The sequence below is a fragment of the Anser anser genome (genome assembly GCF_964211835.1).
Source record: "Anser anser genome assembly, chromosome: Z".
NCBI lineage: Eukaryota > Metazoa > Chordata > Aves > Anseriformes > Anatidae > Anser > Anser anser.
In genome coordinates, this window is record NC_139723.1 from 22737086 (window position 1) to 22760537 (window position 23452).

At 41.9% G+C, this 23452-nt stretch overlaps 1 protein-coding gene across 2 annotated transcripts in view; it reads left to right on the plus strand.

Moving 5' to 3' along the window:
- The window catches only part of GRAMD2B (GRAM domain containing 2B), a 32637-nt gene extending 29432 nt beyond the window's left edge, over positions 1 to 3205 (plus strand). For both annotated transcript variants that reach the window (XM_083816887.1, XM_083816888.1), the window contains exon 14: positions 1973 to 3205. In XM_083816887.1, coding sequence (XP_083673013.1) covers positions 1973 to 2014 — 42 coding nt within the window. In that variant the 3' untranslated portion in view covers positions 2015 to 3205. The remainder of the gene's footprint in view (positions 1 to 1972) is intronic.
- Positions 3206 to 23452: the final 20247 nt, after the last annotated feature.

A 23452-nucleotide genomic window follows, 5' to 3' on the forward strand; every position in this document is an offset into this window, starting at 1 on the left:
CAATATCAGATCTTTCCCCACACACAGCCACCCCCTTGTATGTAGAAATCTAGAATAATGCCAGCATAACCCCTTTGTATGCTCTGGATGATAGCTTTATGAATACAAGAGAAAAATGCTTACCAGATGATTACTAGTTACAATCTTTAGCCATATTAGGCCATTTAAGAGGTTACAGCCTTCCAGCTGTCTGGGGCAGGCTTTCAGCTGGTGAGATGGTCCATGGGAGACCTCATTTCATTTCAGTGGGAAGCCAGCCACTCTTTTGTAGCAGGCCTAGGCACTTTCACAGTCCCTTATATAGTCTGAGCTAGGAGCCACAGTAAAAGGCAGCCGGATGGTCAGAGCATTCAGCTATTCCCAGAGAAGTGACCCTCTGTCCTGAATTAGAGTCTTAAGTCATGTGCTTTTTTCAGTTACTGCCTGCAGAATTGAAGCCTTACGTTGTATTGGAAAATACTCAAGACACTATTACTTTCTTCTCATACAAGTTGAGTATTGCCTGCAGCTGCGTATTGCCACGTCCCTAATCTAGATCAGGAGTTGTTAGAACAGTGTTTGACCCTACTCATGTACTGCAAAACTGGTAGAAGTCTAATACCTGTATGTTCTCTTAGCAAAGTTACTGTAACTATTCAACTGGGGTTTGTTTGTTTGCTTGTTTGTATTATGTCTTGGTGAAAAGTGCTAATAATTGACTGCAGCTCGCTTCAGAATCAAAACTAGCATAAAAATTTCCATGCAAATTGTCATCTCTTCCCCTCCCTTCCTGTGGGACTGCAGCATTGTAAGATACATTGCAGAAACTAGGTTAAAAAACAAGAATTACTCTTCAGTTAGCAAATGTTCCATACAAAACTATGTTGCAATGACTTTTTCAATGTGACCTTATGATTTTTACCAGTTCCACTTCATACCTGGAGTCACAAAATTTCCATGGCCTAGCAGAATTTTGCTTTGTTTTTCTTTAATGTTTTTAACAAGTTATTAAAAAATGCACCATGTCTATTAGGATAAAAGGGGAGGGAAAATGTGTCTTGATGTTACTCACTCCCTTATTCTAATGTAGCTTGATGAATGGAAATTCATGTGTAAGACTCTTATAAAGCTACCTGCTTCTTACTGTTCTTGGAAAAGGTGTGCTTCTGGGCCAGAAGATCACGAGGTAGGATTAAGAAGTGGTATCTAGAACAGGAAGTACGATGTCTCCTCAGTCTCCTCAAACTGATCCTCAAATTGAAGTCTGAAAGCAGCTGTGACTAAATGTGGCTGGTGACTACTAGCTACTAAGATGTATAGGACGCATGTGGATGGGGTGTGTCTCAGTGTATTCCCCCTTTGCTGCTTTTAAGGACAGTGAGATGGAAGATAGATAAACAGGCTGTGTAAAATTGGTCTGCATAAATAATCTTGAGGATGTGACTGACTTTAATTGCCTTCAGTGTAATTGACAGAATGTGTCCCACAATCAGTACACTTAAGTCTGGAACACAGGACATAACTGTTTTTGTTTGGAAGACTTTCTTTTTCTGTGCACATGTCAGCAGTCTATGTAGCTGAAGCTGTTATAAAACTTTCAATTACCCACTGAAACCTAGAAGCTGTGACTTGTAAGTTTGAGGCTTTTAGTAGATTTTGATCAAGTTCAAAATATTTGCGTTTCTTTTCCATTCTTTCTAGCTCTGGTTTTGTTCTCTTGTTTTCTCAGACCTAATGAAGAAGAGAATCCATGGGAGGAGGAGATGATTTTATCAGCCTGATTTCAGTTGATCAGCTAGGTTTGCTGCTGGCTGATCATATCTAGATGTTCCTTTGACTAGTGCAGAAAACACTTAACATGAATACCTGTGGTATAAATAGCTGTGACAGAATTAACAGGCACACAGAAAGTATATTGAAGAATGTCTTGATTTTTCTTAAAAATACAGTATAACACTTCTTGTTGCCCAGTTAATTTTTCTCTCTTTCTTAGATACAGAACAACTTACAAAAACTACTTGAAGAAGGTGAATGAAATGTCGATGTTCTTGGACTGCTTGAGCCTTCATTCGTTTTGCTTGACAAACAGTTCTAAAGGAGCTCCGCTGGCCAGAGTTCAAACTTCTTTATTTTCAGTCCAAGCCAAGGTTAAGCTACTGTAAAGCTTATGTCACAATACAGAAAGTCATTCTATTCTTGAGCAAATACATGTATCTGTATGTTTTGAAAATAAGAGGTTTTTTTCCTTCTCTATTCTGTGTGAAGCAATTAATGACTTTTACAGCTTGTTTGATTTTAGACTTCCTTATACCAGTGCAAATCTGGTGCAACTCCTCTTACCTCAGCATTTATTTTCTGTCTATTGTCATGTAAGTATGAATGGGAAGAATTTCAGTTATAATTCATGTTCTGAAGTGTTGTGTGAATGAGTTGGTATCTGACTTGCAGCTGTGGTTATGAATCAGTGCTGTGCTTTTTTTCCTTCTGGCCTTGCATCCCAAAGATCAAAAAACAGACAACTCTGGATTTGATTTTATGAAGTTCTGAATGTTTGATGTGTGCTCAGGCTCTAAGGTGCTCTAAGTAGGCTCAATTCCACATTGCATCAATGCTGAGGGTAAGGTCTGTTTCTACCAGGCATTAATTTTACATCAAAGTAAAGCTTGAAATATGTATGGACTTGCCAACTTACAATCAAGTTGCTTATGAACAGCAGTATGGGTGTGACAAGTCTGCATAACTTGGAAAAAATGATGATTTTTTTGTCCACACATAAAGTCTCTGTCCATTAAGTTAATCAACGTGAAGACTTCAGTCACCTTTCCTTGTGGTTGCATGGAATCTTGGTTGTCTGAGCAAGTCCAATTCATGTTCTAGTTGATAGAAGTCTTGTCTCGGTATGTGACTCCAGGGATGTGATGTTTCCACAAAATAGAAACTGACAAATTAGTAAAGCAGCAATAATAATAATTCCAGTAGACTGAATGAAGAAGTGAACATCTGCTTTGTCATATCATTATTTTTTTCAGTGCCCTAAGATGGGATAACTGTTTTTTTTAGCTTTCTGATTCATCAAGCAGGCTGGTTGGTTTTGGAAAAGCAATACTTAAAATAATAACAACTAGTATATGTAAAGTAACAGTACTGTTTATATATGCTATGCATTTTATGACCATTTCTGTGAAATGTACCTTACTTTGTTTAAATAAATTTTTTTAAAAACAAATGCGTCAGTACTATAATTTGGATCATCCCAATTCCATCCATCAAATATGATGCTTATTAGTCAAACATGATGCTTATGATCTGAGTAGGCTCATACCTCACCACACAAAGTTCATGCAGAATGTAGTACCAAATACAAAGGAATTGTATCCTGCCTGTGTGCTTCCACTTACTCAGTCTTACTCAAGGTCTTCTCAGTGTGGGAAAACAAAACAAGCAGAAGAAAATTTGACCCCCAGCGTTTTTAGGAATTACAGTAGCATAGAGTGGTCGGCATGGACCTCTGGAGGTCATCTCATCCAAGCTCCATGCTCAAGCAGGTTGCCCTGGACCATGTCCAGGTGGCTTTTAAATATCTTCAAGGAAGGAGACCACAACATCTGTAGGCAACCTGTACCAGTGCTGTCACCTGTGCAGTAAAGAAGAGCTTCCTGTTGTTCAGATGAAACCTCTTGCATTTCAGTTACTTCTTGTGAGGAATTGTTAATAATTTTCTCAAATGGTTCCTTGTTGAGTGATGACGGATGAATAACGTAATGCTGAGGCAGCTGACAGTGTTATGTAACCTGTAATGTGTGCCTGCCTGGCTCAAATTTACATCTGAGTATGTTTGGTCAGAAATCTGTGAGATTTGACTGTTCTGCTTGTTGCAACCTCTGCCTTTCCTTCCTTAGTCAACATGGGCTTATTGTAAAACTTGTTTTCATAAGAAAACTGTTGTAAAAGGGTTTTGGATCTTTGTTTTATTTTCTTCCCCTCCTCCTTCTTTTTCCCTGCCCCCTCCTCTTCTCCACAGTTCTGCAGCTTATGCAATATCCTGGACTCTTACCTCTTTCCCTTCTCTGCTTACTTACCTTTAATGTCAGTTTGAGTAACAAGGCTGTCATTCCATTTATGGTGCTTTAAAACAAAGCCACATGTCACCTTGTCAAAGGAACTTCATGGAAACTTGATCGTCCATCAGCAGAGCTGAATTAGCCTTTTACTCCATTACATCAGCAAGGATGTGCCTTTCTGTAGGAAAACAGAGGGGAGAGAGGTAATATTTGACATTTACCTTACGTAAAGCAGGTTAGCTAAGCCTTTGGGCAGGCTTTATCACTAGCCATAAGCGAACAGAATAATTATAGGAGTGAAAGAGTAATCAGTCAGAGGTGGACGAGTGCCCTTTAGCCCGTGTGGCTGCGTGCCAGGGGAGGTGAGTCTGGACAAAGGTGTGGCAGTGCCTCAAATGAGGGAGAAGGCAACTGCACTCCAAAGAAAGAAGCAGCACTGAGAGCTTTTGGTTCTGTGGTCACCTCAGCTCACTGAGTCATTGCATGATGCTGTCTTTTCTCAGCTTTTCGGTTTGTACCCTCACTCCTCACTTTCCTAGTGGTAGGATGAGGAAGATGTCTCAAGGATTTCATGCTGTTCATGCTGCCCATTTGGGCAGTATGTATTACTGTTGTACTTCCAAATGGGGGGACAGAGCACAGACAAGGCCTTGGCGGATATGCAAGTCTACAAGTGTGTTTGAAGCGGGCTGGCTTTTGTCCTGTGACTCAGTCTGGTGATTCAGTTCCATGGGTCAGTCTCGTGAAGAAGAGTGGTTTGCCTTAATCCTATTTGGGAGGAAAGTAACAACAGCAGGGATGAGCAAGGAAAAGTGGCTTCCAAAGAGGGTAGAAATAGGGCAAAGAGTAAGGGGGATTCTCCTCCCAGGTTTGAGATAATGGGCCAAGTGGTGGGGTTTTGCTGGTCTGCAAAAATGAAACACTAGTTGTGCAGCAATAGGTGGCTTCAAGAAAGTCAGAAGTATACACCAAATGTTTAGCAGACAGTGTTAATACTGATAACTAATAATTTGTTGCAGAGGTTTCCTGAGAATCTGATTTAAAAAAAAAAAAAAAAAGCTTCCTTCCGTCCTTCCTTTCTTCTTTTTTAATTATCATTTATCACAGAATGGCTTGGGTTGGAAGGGACCTTAAAGATCATCTAACTACAACCCCTCTGCCATAGGCAGGGATGCCTCTAGATCAGGTTAGCCAAGGCCCCATCCAGCCTGGCCTTGAACACCTCCAGGGATGGGGCTTCCACAGCTTCTCTGCGCAGCCTGTGCCAGTGCCTCACTATCCTTACAGTGAAGAACTTTTTCTGAATGTCTAGTCTAAATCTATCCTTTTTTAGTTTAAGATCATTCCCCCTTGTCCTATCATTATCTAGTCTTTCTTCATCCTTTTTATAAGACCCCTTTAAGTACTGAAAGGTCACAATGAGGTCTCCCCGGAGCCTTCCCTTCTCCAGGCTGAACATCCCCAGTTCCCTCAGCCTTTCTTCATGTGAGAGGTGCTCCACCTCATAGGAGAGGTGGTCCACATTATATGTGTCTGTTGTCAGACACATAATTCTGTTGTCTGTTATCATAAGCTCCCTCAGAGCTTAGAGGAGGTTAAAAATGAGAACTAGATTCCACCAGTTCTGAAGCATGTTGGAGCAGAAGGGCAAAAGCTCACTTGATCTTGATTTTCAGTATGAATACAGACTGTGAAAGTGGGGCCTCAGGATCCTTCTGACTTTGGGTTTTTATAGTAGTAGTACTAGGTTCTGGCAAGATGCTGTGAAAGTGGAGATGTGTGGAAGGCAACAGGAGTACATCAGTAATGTTTTTCCTAGTTTAAGCTGGTGATCCAGTTATTTTAACAATCTTAACCCAACCTTCATGCAAGTTCTTATTCTAAGAGAGGGAAACAAACAAACCAAAAACTTCAAAACACTTTGTTTGAATTTATTTCTCAGAAAATTACTTTTGAAGAAAGTGCCAAGACATTTTGGTGGTTGCGGGTGGGAATCCTAGACATGGCCTGCCTTTTCCACAGTACATTCTGTCAATATGCAGCAAATAGAGTCCTTGCATAGTGGTAAGAATACTTAAAGATCATTTTCTCTGCTTCACTGGTATGAACTTAGACCAAAGAGCTGAGAGTCCCTGGAGGTGGCAGGGTGTAGGAATGGAATATGTTATGGGCATGGTTCTCTGGTATTTTTGAATTCATTTAACTTCAGGCTACTGTCAAGAGGAAGAGTCCTTCCTTTTCTTTCTTCACTTTTTCATATTCCCGGATCTTTTACTGTACATTTTCACAGAAAGGAAATATAGTAGCATGAGTTTGGAGGGGATGGAGGGTTGAGGGGTTGTAGAATTAGTTTTCTGCCAAATTACTGGCCTGATCTGGCTTAGGTTAAGGGGTATAAAATGCATGCTACTACTGGTGTGAAGGAAGTAGTCCGTAGTCCAAGGAAAGCAAACATTATAAAACCCCTCTCAGCAGAACATGAAAGGTGGTAGTTCACACTAGCATTTGCAGATGGTTGTGTGTGTGTGTGTTTGATTTTAATGCTATCACTTTCACCTGAATATTCATGCAGCTGTATACTAATGCTCCCAGCTTCCTGCTACGCCTGCACCTTCATTTCCAAGCTTCCAGCTCACAGTCAGCTGGTGAACGCTAAATAAACCTTCAGACTGCCCAGACCTCTCAGGGCCATTGCTCAGCTGTTTCAGCTGCAGCTGCTGGTGAGGTGTTAGTCCCAAGAACACAGGAGTTTTTTCATTTACAGAGCAGGTGTGACATGCAGTAAAGATGACGACAAAGCTGGTTATTTATACAGAAAACTAAGCAAACAGTTTCTTTTGTGCTCAGTACCTGTGCGTATGCGTTTGTAAACAGCAGAGAAATATCATTTGAAAGGGTTTTGCCAGCACGTGCTTTCAATTTGCCTGGTGAGACTATCAGTCTGACATACAAATTTGCCCCAGTGGGAAAATCAACTAACCTTTTTTGACACATCTAGGTTTACGGTTTGAACTCAGTGGAGATTTTTGTTAAATATTGCTGCATGTAATGGAGACTTCACAAAAGGAGGGTGTTTTTTGCTGTCTTGAGTTATAAATTCAGTATGATCCAAGCTTATAATTGTAAAGTTTCATGATAGCCTGTTGTTCAGAGAACAGCCACAACAAAATATATGCCAATAAATCTAATTTAATTGTCTCTTAATTTATTCTCTGTTTACCAGTAGCATTCTTGGATTTCAACTAAAAATCAGTCAAATGTATGCAATAAAATAATATACACAGTGCGTACTAACTCAGCAGCACTTATGAGCATTTAACCCCTGAGATTCACACAGTATTATGATGCTAACTGTTCCTATTTTGATGATAACTATTCCTACCCAAAAATGTAGGTGTTTTGACAATAAATATTCCATGGCCTTCTTGTAGCAAAGAGCCCAAAAGTGAACACAGTGTTTGAGTTGTGTTCTCACCAGTGCCACCTACAAGGGGACGATCACCTCCCTGCTCCTGCTGGCCACACTATTTCTGATGCAGGCCAGGATGCTGTTGGCCTTCTTGGCCACCTGGGCACACTGCTGGCTCATGTTCAGCCAGCTATCAACCAATAACCCCAGTTCCTTTCCACCAAACAGCTTTCCAGCCACCTTTCCCCCAGCCTGTAGCATTGCATGGGGTTGTTGTGCCCCAAGTGCAGGACCTTGCAGGACCAGCCCACCACTCCAGCCTATCCAGATGCTCCTGCGGAGCCTTCCTACCCTCAAGCAGATCAACACTGCTGCCCAACTTGGTGTCATCTGCACACTTAAGAAGGTGCACTAAGTTCAGTCAAACTGGCCAGTAATACTGTGCCTCCTCAGCTTAGCTTGAATCTGAAATTATTTGGATGACCAGGCTTCCATGCTCATGGCAGGATTGCAGCCATGCCCTCAGGGGTTATCATCAGGATAGTTACAATAACTAGAAGCTTTTCTCTTTCTTCCATACCTAGCATGGTCTCTATTATAATCTACTTACAAGTGGTCAGGTGGCAGTATCTTACCAAGTAGATTTTGAGCAGGAATTCAAGGCAGCTGTATGTTAGTGAAGTCTTCCCTAAGCATGTGTGTCTAATACAAAAAGCAGAAAAATATTTCAGGTATCCACTACTGAAGTGGCATATGCTTAGCATAAAGTGGCATATGGTCAGCATAAATCACTTTACCCTTTTTCCCACAAAGCACAGTATTTTTGCCAAAAAAACTTACCTCCCTTGGAAGATCCAAACACCTTTCCAACAGTGTAACTGTTGGTGGAAGGGGTAACCACCATTTGAGTTGGATGTCTGTTTACATCTCTGTTAAAAGAGTTAGAAAGAATTAGCTTCTTGAAGAGAGTGTCCTAGAAATTATTGCCCGCCAAATACATGTCATGCTGACTAGGCTTGCTAGCTGCCAGCCTCTGAACTCAGTCTAGACAGCTTTTTTCCCCCCCAGCTTTTTTCTTTTAGTCCATTGTGTGCAGAGTCTGTGCCAATATATTTTTATTATATGTGCACAACCTGCTTGCCTTGCCAATTTCTGCATTGAGTTCATTTGGCTACCACTTAAAAGCTCATTATGTTCTTATAGTTGAAAAGATATCTTTTTCCAGACTTTATATAACAAACAGCAAGCTTGTGTCAAGACACATGATGATGTAGGAAGTGCATCCTATTCTGGAAGGGTGATATTCTATATTGAACTTCATAACAATTATTTATTAGTCTTCAGCAATGCAAGTAGGTTGGACTTTACAATAAAGGCCTCTTCAACTGCTGCTCTCACTTAATGATATTGATTAGGTAATTTTCCACTGAGTAGGCATGTTAGCAGTACTTAGCAGGAGATTAAAGGAAAATCATTCAAATGTGCTGTCAAGTACAAAATTAAAAACCAGCTCTTCACACTATCTATGGATAAATAGATAAGGGTTCCTTCCAAGAAGAAAAGGTAATGAGTAACTCAATTATAACTTTAGATACTGGACCTGGCGTGCAGGGCAAAACACAGCTCTAAATCTTTCCAGCCCTTTCATCTTGCTAGCTTGACAATATGCACATGGGGCCGCCTACTGGAGCAGGAGCACGGTGAGAAAAAAGTCAGCTTGTACTAAGACCTTTTTCCACTACGTATGTAATAAACCATGAACCTTCGCTCACAGATGAATCATGTGAGAAATAAGTGCTTTGTGACATTGGTTTATGATATGCGTGTGAAAATACACCTGTTTATATTTTCCCATAAAACAGTTCTAAGTGAGGCAAGTAACATGCATGGAAAAAAAAAAAGAAAAACAACAACCAAAACAACCACACCTACATCAGTTGATTTGGAAATGCACAGATACACAGACTTCTAAATACTCTTTCTCGTCAACGGTAATTGCAATTTGGAAGATAGCTGTGGATCTGAAAGATTTTTAAATTCTTGACTGTGGGAACACATCTTCCAGGCTTCTCTACCAAGTCCCCTGACTTTCCAAGTCCCTCTGGTTCTATAACCAATCCTTGGCCATCACAGTGACACCTCCCATGAAAGCAATCTGTAGTTTGTGGTCTAATTGAACTAATGAAAACAAGAGTGTTGGGTTGAGATTAAGATTAAAGAAATTAGAATGTTCAGAGCTGGCTATTCAGAAATCACATATGTGGTTATTCCTTCCCTGTGCCTTTTGTCCGTTCTCTACCTCCGTTTTCGTTCTTGAGCTGCTTGATGACATACAAAAATAGTTAACTTTCCAACAGATATGTGAAGAGAAAGATCTTCTAAGACAGCACAGTATCAAAGAAATGCCTGTTGAACAATGCTGAAAATAATATTCCAGATTTGCTGCCATTACTTTTTCCTTTTCCATTCTAGTTCTTTCTGTAATTGCACTCCATGCAAAGTGAAAAAAAACATTGGAAACTACAAGAATAGTCTGAGGCAGTATCTCTGTCCTACACCATTTTGCTTCCCCAAAAGCCATTGCCACAGATGGGTGAGATGGGCCAAAAACATCAGCAGTGATTCCTTAGGCTTCTACACAAGCTGAGAGGGCTGCTCACCTCAGCTGTAAGCATCAGGGAAAACTCCTCAATGTATGGCAATCAAAGATTATTGAAGCATAATGTATGCATCCTGTGATGGGTTTTTTTGTTTTGTTTGTGCTCCCTCAGGCAGCAGAGTGACCTGTAACAATGAGTGCTGTATTACTATTTCCAATCTACTGAAATCTGACACTTTTTAAAAGTTGTGACAGCCCTTAATATTAAAGTTGGAAGCATGTCTGCCATAGCAAACACACTTCAGGAGAAGGTAGACTGTAAGCTAAGTGCAATATTATTTTTTTCTTCTGTAAAAGCAAGATTACATGCTGGCACACTTTATTGTTTTTCCTCCATGTTTTTAATAGTGAAATTAGTGTCTAGGCACCAACACCAAACACAAATTCTCTCTTTCATCTCTCACTTTTTGTATTGACCAGTCTTCTTTTTTCATTCACTCGTTTCATGAATTAGCAAACACTATACTGTAAGTAACAGATCTACCCAATCATGTGTCTGTTTGATTGTTTATAAAAAGCTCTTTAAGCTAATTTTAGAAATTCCATTTATGCATCTCAATTTGTGAAAAAAAAGTGGTTCTTTTTATGTTGGTGTAATGTATAACAACTATACTGTGAACTACCTAGTGTCCTACAGTGTATTTAATTTTTAATACAGCATTGTAGTGTTAACATTTTCATGACTTTAAATAAGATCAATGCAAAATGTTCACAGAAATGACACAAGTAAATATATTTGATTTTTTTTTTAATTTACCTGACTATGGCATTAGATATTGAAGATTGATGTTATTAGCAAAGCCAAAGGTTAGCTCTTGACCATTTTTATATTCTTAAACAGCATAATTCACAACAATTAATTGTTTAATTAACAATCTTTATTACACTGTTTCCTGGTCTTGTTCTCTAGTCCCTTCACCAGCTTCACTGCTCTTCTCTGACTGTGTTCCAGCAACTTAATATTCTTCCTGTAGAGAGGGACCCAAAACATTTTCAACTCCTTGGACTGCTTTCTAATAAAAACTTTTATGATACAGCTCAAGAACTTCAATGGATGAGCAACTCGTGTAACAGCTACGCTGGTCTAGCCACTACATTGCTATTGCATGGTGTCCTGGACCATCCAAAAACCATGCTTGGAAGCCTGAAATTGGAACATTATGAGCTGTACAGGACTTTCCCTACTGCATAGCCAGCCCTTTCCTGGCTCTGCTTGGGGAGACAGCCCCCAGTTGCATTCCCATCGCCCTCAGGCACAGCCCTTCCCTTGACTGGGAAAATTTTAAATCTCCAGTAATTTCACCACCTCTGGTAGTTATTTCTCCTGGCGTCACCACCACTGAAAGCTATGTGCCACTGTTGATGGGTAAGGGGATGCACTTCCACTGGGTGCTCATCCCACACTGGTCCAACAGAGGCTGTGGGAGACCTAGATTCTCCTCAGGTTGAACCAGACACAGAAATTTCCTAAGTGAATAAGCTCATGCACTGGATAGCCACCAGAGCCTAATGACAGGAGACTACAGCATTCTTACCAGTAGTATCAGGATTAGAAGTGTACAGTGCTGCAAAAGTTTTGGCATCATTGCAGGGTAATGAGGATATGCAATTTGACCAAATGAAAGGAAGATCTTTTGTGAGTTGAAGTAGTCTTGATGTTTCCTCCAACATATTTGTCCTCATAACTGTCATCAGTCTAGAAGAAATTTTGGCAGCCTTGTTAAGGAAGTAGCCAGAAAACCTACCACAGTAATAAGTAGATAGCATCAGCCTGGATTCTCTAATCTATTTATAATCAAGAATTGTCCAAAGTACAAAAGTCTCTCTATTGTGAGGGTCTTTGTTGGGATTCCCAGGGCACACCCTCTCTGCTTTGCCTTGCATACAATCATATTAACACATACAATAATGCAATTTAAGCATGACTTGCTGCAGTGGGTGGGTGCGCACTGGCTCAGAGGTCCAAGCAAACTGTGGCTTCTGGCTCAGGGCCTCTTGGCAGCAGCACAAATGACAACACTGGAGAAGAAGCTCTGTGCGAGTTGCTGCCAAGCTGCTACTCTCAGTATAAGTTTCTTGATGTAAACAAACAAACAAAAAAAAAAGTCACTAATTTTATTACCAAAATCTAATTGGCCTAGTGAGAACACATTTCAAAGGATACAAATGAATGAAACAAAATAAAATGTCCATTCACGCCTCTGCTGCAGAATCAGTAGTTCTTCTTGCTCTCCTCAGTCACATGCAACCAACCAATTTCTCTGCTGGGGACAGTTAATGAGAAAAGGAAGCTGCTAACCTAGGATTTTATTGGCAATAACATGCATCACACGCTGCGCCACAGGAGTGCTGGACCTTTCAAATAACCCACACCACTTGTCTTTCCTCCACCTCTCTAGCACTTGCAATGAGCAACCCCTCATAAGACATTTGTGGCTGGCTGCTTCAGTTATTATTTACTGTATCCCATGCAGGTTTGAGTGGTTCGGGTCTTACCTGGGGTTAAAAACGAGTATAAAGAAATTATCTTTTCCTGATTGCTATGTGTTTCATCATACGGTTGCTGCCGAAATCACTACAGCCATATGCACATTTCCAGCCCGCCACCCTTAAGCCTTTGAATGAGGCAGGCCTTGACAGTGGTCCAACCTTCCAGTAGTTGTACCGTTGTCTTCAGCAGGACTGAAGACCATGAACACTGCCTCCCTGCTGCTACCTCTCTCCCTGGCCCCCTGCTCCTGCTTAACATCCCCACCCATATGCCTGTGGTGCGGTTCCCATCCACCTCCTGATTTGCTCAGGGTTATTTTGTGCACAGCTCCCAGAGCGCAAAGGTCCCAGAGCAAAAAGCACTCTGTTGCCCAGCTGAAAGGGATTAGATCAGCTGGGTAAGCAGTTTGGTAGAGGAAGGAGTGTCAAGGGTAAAAACGCATGTATCTTCCAGGGGTGGAGGTGGAAGATACTGCTTTGGGCATCAAACTTCTTTTTGGCAGCACTTATCTGTATTTAGGAGTGAACTTGAATCCAACTATCACACTCACATACACACGCTTGGTCATAAAATACAACAGTGACAACTGGATTTTGCGAGATTCCTCAGCCTGGCTCTGAGGAAACCTACTGAACCAAGCACCAAGAGGCTGCAGGACAGAGGCTGGTTAAAGGCCAGAGGGTTGGGCTGGTCCCAGAGAAAATCACCAGGAAAATTACCAGGACTGGGCAGCAGTCTAACCAAGATTTTGTTCAGACCCAGATTCAACGCACAAGCCTAAATCCTGTTTCATAATGACCTGTCATAAAAGTTGTCTTAATATCACAACCTCTGTTTTTTCACCTTGTAGTAAAATGCAAAAGGGTAACTGTAGAGAAACAATTTCCCTGTGTCATGGTTTTGGCTGGGGTAATTTTCTTTGTGGAGGGAGGCCTTTATGATGCTGTTTTGGATTCAGGAGAAAAATAATGCTGATAACACACGGATGTGTCAGTTGTTGCAGAGCAGTGCTCACGCAGAGCCAGGGACATTTCAGTTTCTGGTGCTGCCCTGCCAGCAAGGAGACTGGGGGTGCACAAGGAGCTGGGAGGGGACACAGCCAGGACACCTGGCACAGGCTGGCCAGAGGGATGTCCCGTACTATGTGGTTCCACGGTCAGCAATAAAAGCTGTGGTAAAGAAGGAGGAAGGGGGGCACGTTCGGAGCAATGGTGTTTGTCTACTTGAGAAATCGTTCTGCATGCTGAGCCCTGCTTCCCTGGGAGTGGCTGAACACCTGCCTGCCGATGGGAAGCAGCGAATGGATTCCTTGCTTTGCTTCACTTGTGTGCAGCTTTTACTTTACCCAGTGAGCTGTCTTTGTCCCAACCCACGGGTTCTTGCACTTTTACCTTTCTGATTCTCTCCCCCATCCCACCTGGGGACAGTGAGCGAGCGGCTGGGTGGTGCTGAGCCGCCTGCTGGGGCTGAACCACAACACCCTGGAGGCTTTGTAGAGGAGGGCAGACCTCCCTCAGTCGGTCAGGCCCCACCGTGCCGCAAACACATGCTGCCGTTCCCCGGAGGACACTCTGCACCAGGCCGCCACATGCCTGCTTCATCTGGCTCGAGGCCTTCAGCTACCTCTGACCCCTGGCATCTGGCTCTGCGGATGGAAAGTTCGGAGGAAATGGGTGGCGGCCGTGCTTGCATGCTCGCTGGAGGCAAAACAGACACTTTACTCCCTCCACCCACTACGCTGGCTTCCTGAGGCTCGCAACCTCACCTCCCTGCCCCTCCAAGGCCTGCCGAGTATCTCCTTGAGGGGGGCAGCTCTCCGGCAGCTGTGAACCTCAGCTCTGAACTGTGTGCCCACATACCTGCTCTTACCTAAACAAAGAGCAGCCCATGCTCAACCAGTCCCACAGGTGCATCTACACATTTAGGTGAGGCCATATATTACACATGAAATACAGGTTCGATGCGTGGCTGTGCTCAGTGTACTGGTCCCATCTCTGTGGGAAGAAAGCAAAGATTTACACCTCCAGTCCTAATTAATGAAACAGCCTGTTAGAGACACACACACAGCTCCAGATTCTCCGCTCCCAGCTGGAGTAACTATGCAGAAATGAGACAGTAATGGTGCTAAACCAGTATAATGAGAAGAGAATAATTATTTTCTGCTCTGCTCTGCTGATTTACTGAACCACAAGCAAAGGTCAAATAATCTCACCTCAGCTGGAGAATGAGAAGCTGCAGAATGATGATCAGGTAAATAACTAAAACAAACACAAGGTCAAGAAGACGCTACAGAAAATATACTTGAAGGTATTTAGAGGAAAAATAAATTGTTTTAACTTGGGTCATATTCACTGTAATTCTATGTCAGAACTCATTTTGATTTTGCTCTCTTGTAAGAAAAAATGAAAGAGCATTGTTTCCTGGTGTTTTAACCAACATTGCAAAAGGTTTACTTAGTAGTGTAAATACAGAACTTAAAAAACTTGTTTTCTGGTTAGCTGAGGACCATTGTAAGACAAACAAATCACATAATTTTTGCAGACCCAGCAGACTTTAAAATGCCAATCTTATCCTGGTTTCAAAACCCACAAAGAAACCAGCTAATACCAAAGAATGAAAAACTTCTCATTTACAGTAAGAGGCAAATCTGTGGCTTGAAGAGTTGCGCAAACTATGCTTCATATTTACTATTTCCTGTTGGAACAACGCAACATGGAGTAATAAACCACCAGTAAGGATAGCCTTTTCTTGAACTCTCAGTATTTATTGTTCAGAAATAAGAAGGAAATGAGCAGCCAGAAAAGTAAATGATACAAGCAACATGCAAACTAGAGTACTAAGGCAAATACTGTCTAGCATAAAGCTAACAAATATATAGATGTAGCTAGATATGAAATGTATGGATTAAAACAACAGACAGAGAACAAAGGGATTGGTACAGTTTATTTCAATTTACATAAAATGTTCTGAATGAGATTGGGACCATTTTTATAGTCAAAAAAAATAATTAAAAGAAACACAAATATCAAAACACGAAAGTTTATTCTGTTCTCAGATCCTTTCCTTTCCTTTGTTGTTGTTTGTTGTTTTTAATCATAATAGGCAGTTTTGACAGCCTGGCCTACTGCCAGATTCACACTCCAACCAATGAATTCTAGCAGATTTGAAGGTTTTGATATTGTTCTGTCGTGAATATGTGTCTGTGCTTTATGTGCCCTAATTGCAGCCTTATGTGTTAACTAAAATTCCTTCTGTCTCCTTTCCCTATTCTCCCTACCCAGTAATTCTCTCATCCTTTTTTTTCCTTTATACTGTAAAACCATGCCCTTTCAACCTATTCTATTTTGTGCACTTTTCCCCATCTCCTATCTGCAACTCTGATGTTGTCTTCCTCAGTGCTCCCAAAGTAATAGCCAGCATCTAAAAGCCTGGTACTGGGTCCTCTTTCTCCTCTTCAATACTGCCTGTGTCTTTCACCATGGCTTTACCAGCTTCTTTGCTGCTGGTTTTGAATTTCTCATTCTCACTTTCAAGGCCTCTCCTTTTTCTGCAGCCAACAGCTGGTTGCTGCCTTCCTAAAGGTTTCCCTGCACATCTCTGGTGCTTGTCAGACTTTGTAGGATGCCACTTCGGCACTAAATTGGCAGGAAAACCAAACCAAACCAAACCAAACAAAAACAAAACAAACAAAAAAAACCTAACTAACTTAAAATATCAAAAGGAGTAGGAAATTAGCAGGATCACAGAAGCAGTATGGTTACAAATGCCACAGAACAGCAATGATTGACTACGTTATTGTTTTATTTTCTATTGTGTGCTCCATCCCTGACTTTTTCCTTATCACCATAAGTCTGTCTCCTCTGCTGTCAGTCCTTGTTACTACATACCTTCAGCTAAGATCCCCACATTTTTTGTTTGTTTTTTTTTTTTTTTTCAAGCTACAAATATATAATACCAATAACAAAACCTGGGAGGATAGAGTGACTTGTACTATTTTGAGAAACATCACTTTAACCTTACTCTATTGCTTTTTCTGCCTTAAACCACTACCATAAATTAGGTGCTGTCATGGTTGAATTGATGTATGTATTTACTCCTTACGGGGCAAACAGGAATCCCCTACTTACACTTAACAAGCAGTACCTCAAATCCATAATTGTGAACATGTACAGTCTTAAGTGAATACAGGCACATATGAGGTAGAGAAAGGTTTATACCCTTGAGTTTATACCCTTGAGTTTATGAGTATTCTGCATACTTTTGGTGCTAAACAAATGCATTAAAATTTAAAAAAAAGAAAAAAAAGAAAAAACAACACAGTATTTCACCTGTGGTATATGCATACCTAAGTGTCATTTGTAAACAGGCTCCTTGAATTAGTGTGGACAAAATACAACACAGAGAAGAGTATGTGCTGCACTTCTTAAGACACTGTTCAAATGCAGCTGCCACACTGGACTGAGGGGTTTCTATCATTGTAGCCCACTGTAAATCATAGGTGAATGAGTGAGTAATCTCTTAAAACCCACATAAGGCAAAAGACCATAACCACTCAGTAATACTTTAGGCATTAAACAAAAGCCTTAGAAGTAAAATAGCTTGCATTTATTCTCTGTTATTGCAATTACTACTGAATTACTATCAGTTTTCCAGACTTAATACAATAAAAGGATGTGTCTTCCTCTAAAGTTCAGAAATCCAGCTTGCATTGTCTTTTCCCTTGAACCCAACTTTGGAATCAGATTGCAGGAAAACAGAGCCATAATGCCAGAGAACATACTGGGCAAAGTGTGTATTAAACAGTTTGTTTGTAGTTTCCCAGCAATGAGTACCTGGTTGAAATAGAATTTATCTTTTGGATTTTGGAGATAATGTTTTATATAAGAATTGCATTAACCAGCTGAGGCTTTTGCAGAATAAAGTGGGTTTAATTACCAGAAAAGAAGTAACGTTCCCAGCTGTGCTGGAATATAAGAAGCATTCAGAAGAATAGGTTGGTGTTTTACACATCTGCCTAATGAATGGAAAGTCTTCTGCGGTGACCTCAGGCACGAGAGGGAGAACTGAAGAGCACACGCCCTCGGCTGCACACCAGCAGGCCAACAGCGACACCAAGAGGAACACGACGCTCAAAAAAATGCTCCGCGATGCCTTACCGGGCAAAGTCCCTGCTCCGAAATACTAAAGTGTGTCCCTGTTATCTGGCAGAAAGCAACAAGCCATATGAGATATCGATGCTGATAATTTCAGCAGAAGGAATAGAGACTGCAAACAAGTGTAACACGTACCTGCAGGCAACCCTGTTCAAAATGCAAGGTTAGACTTAATGATCCACACTGTAAAAAACACTTCATTGGCAACAAAAGTTTGCAAACAAACAAATGCAATTAATCCAGCAGTTTACAAACACTAGGTATATAGCATATGACTGCACGTTTTGCTCATCCAGGGATATTCACAGATTCACAGATTCACAGATTTCTCTAGGTTGGAAGAGACCTCAAGATCATCGAGTCCAACCTCCGACCTAACACTAAGTACTCCACTAAACCATATCCCTAAGCTCTACATCTAAACGTCTTTTAAAGACCTCCAGGGATGGTGACTCAACCACCTCCCTGGGCAGCCCGTTCCAATGCTTAATAACCCTTTCGGTAAAGAAGTACTTCCTAACATCCAACCTAAAACTCCCCTGTCGCAACTTTAGCCCATTCCCCCTCGTCCTGTCACCAGGCACGTGGGAGAATAGCCCAACCCCCACCTCTCTACAGCTTCCTTTCAGGTAACTGTAGAGAGCGATGAGGTCGCCCCTGAGCCTCCTCTTCTCCAGGCTGAACAAGCCCAGCTCCCTCAGCCGCTCCTCGTAAGACTTGTTCTCCAGACCCCTCACAAGCTTGGTCGCCCTTCTCTGGACTCGCTCGAGCACGTCCATGTCCTTCCTGTAGCGAGGGGCCCAAAACTGAACACAGTACTCGAGGTGCGGCCTCACCAGAGCCGAGTACAGGGGCACAATCACTTCCCTCGACCTGCTGGCCACACTGCTTCTTATACAGGCCAGGATGCCATTGGCCTTCTTGGCCACCTGGGCACACTGCTGGCTCATATTCAGCTGACTATCCACCAATACTCCCAGGTCCTTCTCGGCCAGGCAGCTTTCCAGCCACTCATCTCCCAGCCTGTAGCTCTGCTTGGGGTTGTTGCAGCCCAGGTGCAGGACCCGGCACTTGGCCTTGTTGAACTTCATGCAGTTGACCTCAGCCCATCGCTCCAGCCTATCCAGATCCTCCTGCAGAGCCTTCCTGCCCTCGAGCAGATCGACACACGCACTTAGCTTGGTGTCATCTGCAAACTTACTGAGGGTGCACTGGACGCCCTCATCCAGATCATCAATAAAGATATTAAAGAGGACCGGCCCCAGTACCGAGCCCTGGGGGACTCCACTAGTGACCGGCCTCCAACCAGATTTGACTCCATTCACCACAACTCTCTGGGCCCGGCCATCCAGCCAGTTTCTAACCCAGCGAAGCGTACGCCAGTCCAAGCCCCGAGCAGCCAGTTTCTTGAGGAGAATGTTGTGGGGAACGGTGTCAAAAGCCTTACTGAGGTCAAGGTAGACCACGTCCACAGCCTTTCCCTCATCCACCAAGCGCGTCACTTGGTCATAGAAGGAGATCAGGTTCGTCAAGCAGGACCTGCCTTTCATAAACCCATGCTGACTGGGCCCGATCGCCTGGTTGCCCTGCAAGTGCCGCGTGATGACCCTCAAGATAATCTGCTCCATGAGCTTCCCCGGCACTGAGGTCAAACTGACAGGCCTATAGTTCCCCGGGTCTGCCCAATATGAAATATCTATTTCATAACACTGAAATAATGCATTGCAGAAGTCCCTGCCACGCCATTTTGTTAAATCAAGAATTTTATTCCATATAAGTCCCGTATACAAGTCTTAAAAAATTGTGTCCTCTTCCACATAGAGAAATAAGAATATACACATGTGCAACATGTGCACATCACATTGGTGCAGATAACATATTCAGAAGACAATCCAGGCAAAAAGCTCTCCTGTAATTTACACACCTTTACATAGCTAAGATTAATGCAGAGACTTGAATGGATTAGTTACAGGGTAACTGAGAACCACCCCTATAATGTTTAATATCTCATACAATAACATCGGCAGCAGCTACAAATTAAGAGTTCTGGTAGCCACATGGCTTTGAACACCTCAGTAACAACACAGACTTGAATGATGGAAGTACCATGAGAAAACAGTATGACATAATATAAATACGTTGTTCTGTTAAAATTATAGCATCGCAGAATCCTCTAGGTTGGAAAAGACCTTCCAGGTCATTAAGTCCAACCATCAACCTGACCTATGGAGTCCCATCACTAAATAACATCCCTTAGTGCTTCATTCACACACGTCTTAAACACCTCCAGGGATGAGGACTCCACCACTTCCCTGGGCAGCCCCTTCCAATGCTTAACCACACTCTCCATGAAGAAATTCTTCCTGATATCCAATATAAACTTCCCCTAGCACAGCTACAGGACATTGTCTCACATCCTATCACTTGTCACCTGAGAAAAGAGAACACCCTCCTCACTACAACTTCCTTTCCTTGTATTTGAGGTCTCACCAGTACTGCATAGAAGGGGACAGTCACCTCCCTGGTCCTGCTGGCCACACTATTTCTGATGCAGGCCAGGATGACCTCGGCCTTCATGGCCACCTGGGCTTACTGTTCAGCCAGCTGTCAACCAGCACCCCCAGGTACTTTTCTGCTGGGCAGCTCTCCAGCCACTTTTCCCCAGGCGTATACAGCTGAATGGGGTTATGACCCAGGTCCAGGACCTGGCACTTAGCCTTGTTGAATGCCATTTGATTGGACTCGGCTCACTGATCTAGCCCATCCAGATACCTCTGCAAAGTCTTCCTATCCTCAAGCAGATTGACATTCCTGCCTCATTTGATATCATCTGCAAACTCACAGAGGGTGCATCCCCTTATTCAGATCACTGACAAAAACTTTAAAAGAAATTGGACCCAAGACTGAGCTTTGGGGAACACCAGTAATGACTGGCTGCCAACTGGATTGAATAGAACACATTAAGAGTCTCTTCCTAACTTCTGAGATCAGGGTAGATCTGTGGAGCCTAGTTTTACAATGAATGACTAACAGACATATCTTTGGTAGACCTGAGACCAGGATGATTGTCATCAATGCTACAGCTTCAGTGAGAAGTAGTCTTGCAACAAATAATCTCTTGCCCGTATCTCTCCCGCAAGGTGAGGACCTCCGGGGGGGGGGTCTCTCTTCCTAGGCTAAGTATTCTCCTAGGAAAGAACTTTGAACTTCAGACTTCTTTGATCTCTAGTGCCTTTGGTGCTGTTCCTGTGTACCTCTGAAGAGCCTGGATCCATCCTTTCTGTTCCCCCACCCCAAAGGAGCTGAGGACATTCACAAGAGCTATCCTTTCCCTTCTAGTCTCCAGGGTGAACAAAAGCCTTTCTCTCCATTTCAGATGTGCTGTATTACAGTAGATTGTCCATCTCTGTTGCATCCTTTTCCATGGAGTCAATGGCTGTCCTGCTCTGGGGAGACCAAACTGGACACAGGACCCCAGACGCAATTAGGCTTCGTGGTGCTAACGCAAGAGGAAAGATCCCTAGCACAGAGAAGAGGTGGCACAGAAACCAGTTTAGGCAACTGGGGCTATTAGGGCTATCCAAAACAGTGGCCTCGGTTCTTCTCTGGATTTAGCAGGGGAATTCTTGGGTCAGAAGTTTGGTGCACATGATATGGATGTTGCCATAAAGAGACAGCAAAGCGTGAGTTACATGGAATAAGGTTTGGAGAACAGTTCTGCAATGTTGCACTAGCCCTGCGGGGGAAGTCGGTTTATAACCATCCTCATGGGATGCTGGAGTAATGTGTTTCTTTCTACTGCCTCATACCTGAAGTTCAGTTTGATTTTCCTTGGCCCTGCAAAAGGAATAAAAGTGACCACTGAGAATATGAGTAATGCAATTCTGTTGTTAGGGTTTCTGCAGGTTTAAGCTTGTGTCATCCATTTTGTGCCAAGAGACCCCTGAAATAATTGCACTAACTCGTTTTGTTTTTCATTACTAGCAGATGTTGCTGAGTGAAACAAGGATCCAGAGTCTTGCATAATAAAACAAATGCTTCTCCACTGCCTGTCTGCCCTGGATGGAAGATTCCCTCGTCGAGCAGAAAATTGAAAATACTGAAAGACAACAATGAGCACTTTCCCATTTGTTTTAAATACAGCACTGCAGGGCTGCTATTTGCAAAAATCCAAGTTGAATCCTGCTATTGACAAGCAGTATTACCTGGCTCCTGAAAACAGCTCCAGTACCAACAGCCTGCTATTTTCTGTGCTATTAGAAACTGTGATAGAATGCAGTAAAATGGAAGAGTAGCAGCAGTTCACATCCTGCAGTTTTGATTTTTCACCATTCATTAAAAAATTAACTGGTGTGTTTGTTTATAAGTAAAAATGAAAATAGCAGAATTAGCATTTTACTTTGGTTAAAATTAACATGGCCAAAAGAAAGTAAGTTACTTGCAAGACTGTTCCCATCAAGGTCATTTCACAGTAAGCAATACCGTGCTAATAAATGAATTATTGATCATGTGTCATTTAACACTTGTTATTCACTGGTGTTAGACAGTCAAGGGTAATTAAGTTTATGCAACAATGGAAGCTGCTGATAGAATTTGTATTGTAACTGCAAGTTCCACTAAGCTGCATATACCAGAAGCTCCAAAATGTATTTATGAACACTCAAAATGTTTTTCTTCAGTGAGATAAGCCAATGAGATAATGCAGCTTACAATCTCCTGAATGGACTTTCCTAACTAAAGCAAAAATTCAGAAACAGGGTGTTTACATTATTTGTAAGCTTACTTGACTTTATTACTTCGTCATAATCATGACAGTTCATAAGCATCTAAATCCCATCCCAAACCTATTACTCTCTGCAACTGGAGCCTGTCTTTAAGGCAGTTTCCCTAGACCTCCTTCACTGGAAGACAGCTAGTCAATTCAGGTAACATTCTTCAAGAACAGGTGACTAAATAAAGGGGTGGAGAGAAGCAAGATTGGAAATATCATTTAAGGAATCCAGAGTTGTCTGGAAATCAGATGAAATGTGATGATTATCAGCTGCAATGCCATACTAGAAATCAAATGACAACGCAGGTAACATTGTCTTTGCAATAGTATTTCATACACTCAACAAAAGTCAGGATCAAATTGTAATCAAAGTGCATCTGATGTGCCTATTCACAGAGGTAGTTACAAAAGTATTTGAAGCTGAGAGTCCTCTGCAAGACTATTCAAGTTTGTGTTGAAGGGATTTTTATATTTAAAAATTTCAAAATAAACTTCAAAAATAACTTAGCAGATTTGCTGTAAAGCTCAGTCACCCTCATAATAACATTCCTGTATGTTTTTTTCCATTCATACTTGTCATCATCCGTTTTTGTTCTATTCCACCATGACCTGAGTTCATGTATTTTAAGCCAGATTGCAGAGCTAACTTTATTCCTGCACACAGAAACCACTGGATTTGTGAAATCATTTTATCCAAAAAAGTAAAGATGCCTTTTATGTTCTAGAAAAACAGATGTGACATAATGAGGTTACCCAAAAACTATTAATAAGCAGTAAAAATAGGAAAAGGAAAAGTTTTGCTTATTTTTCATTGTTAAGACCGTTTTATGAAGACACTCCATGACACAGAATGGTGTTAAAGAATAGAACTTCTATAACTGGTGCTATTTTCAGAAAAGAAAAAAAATGGAAATTAGATTGTTTCTTTG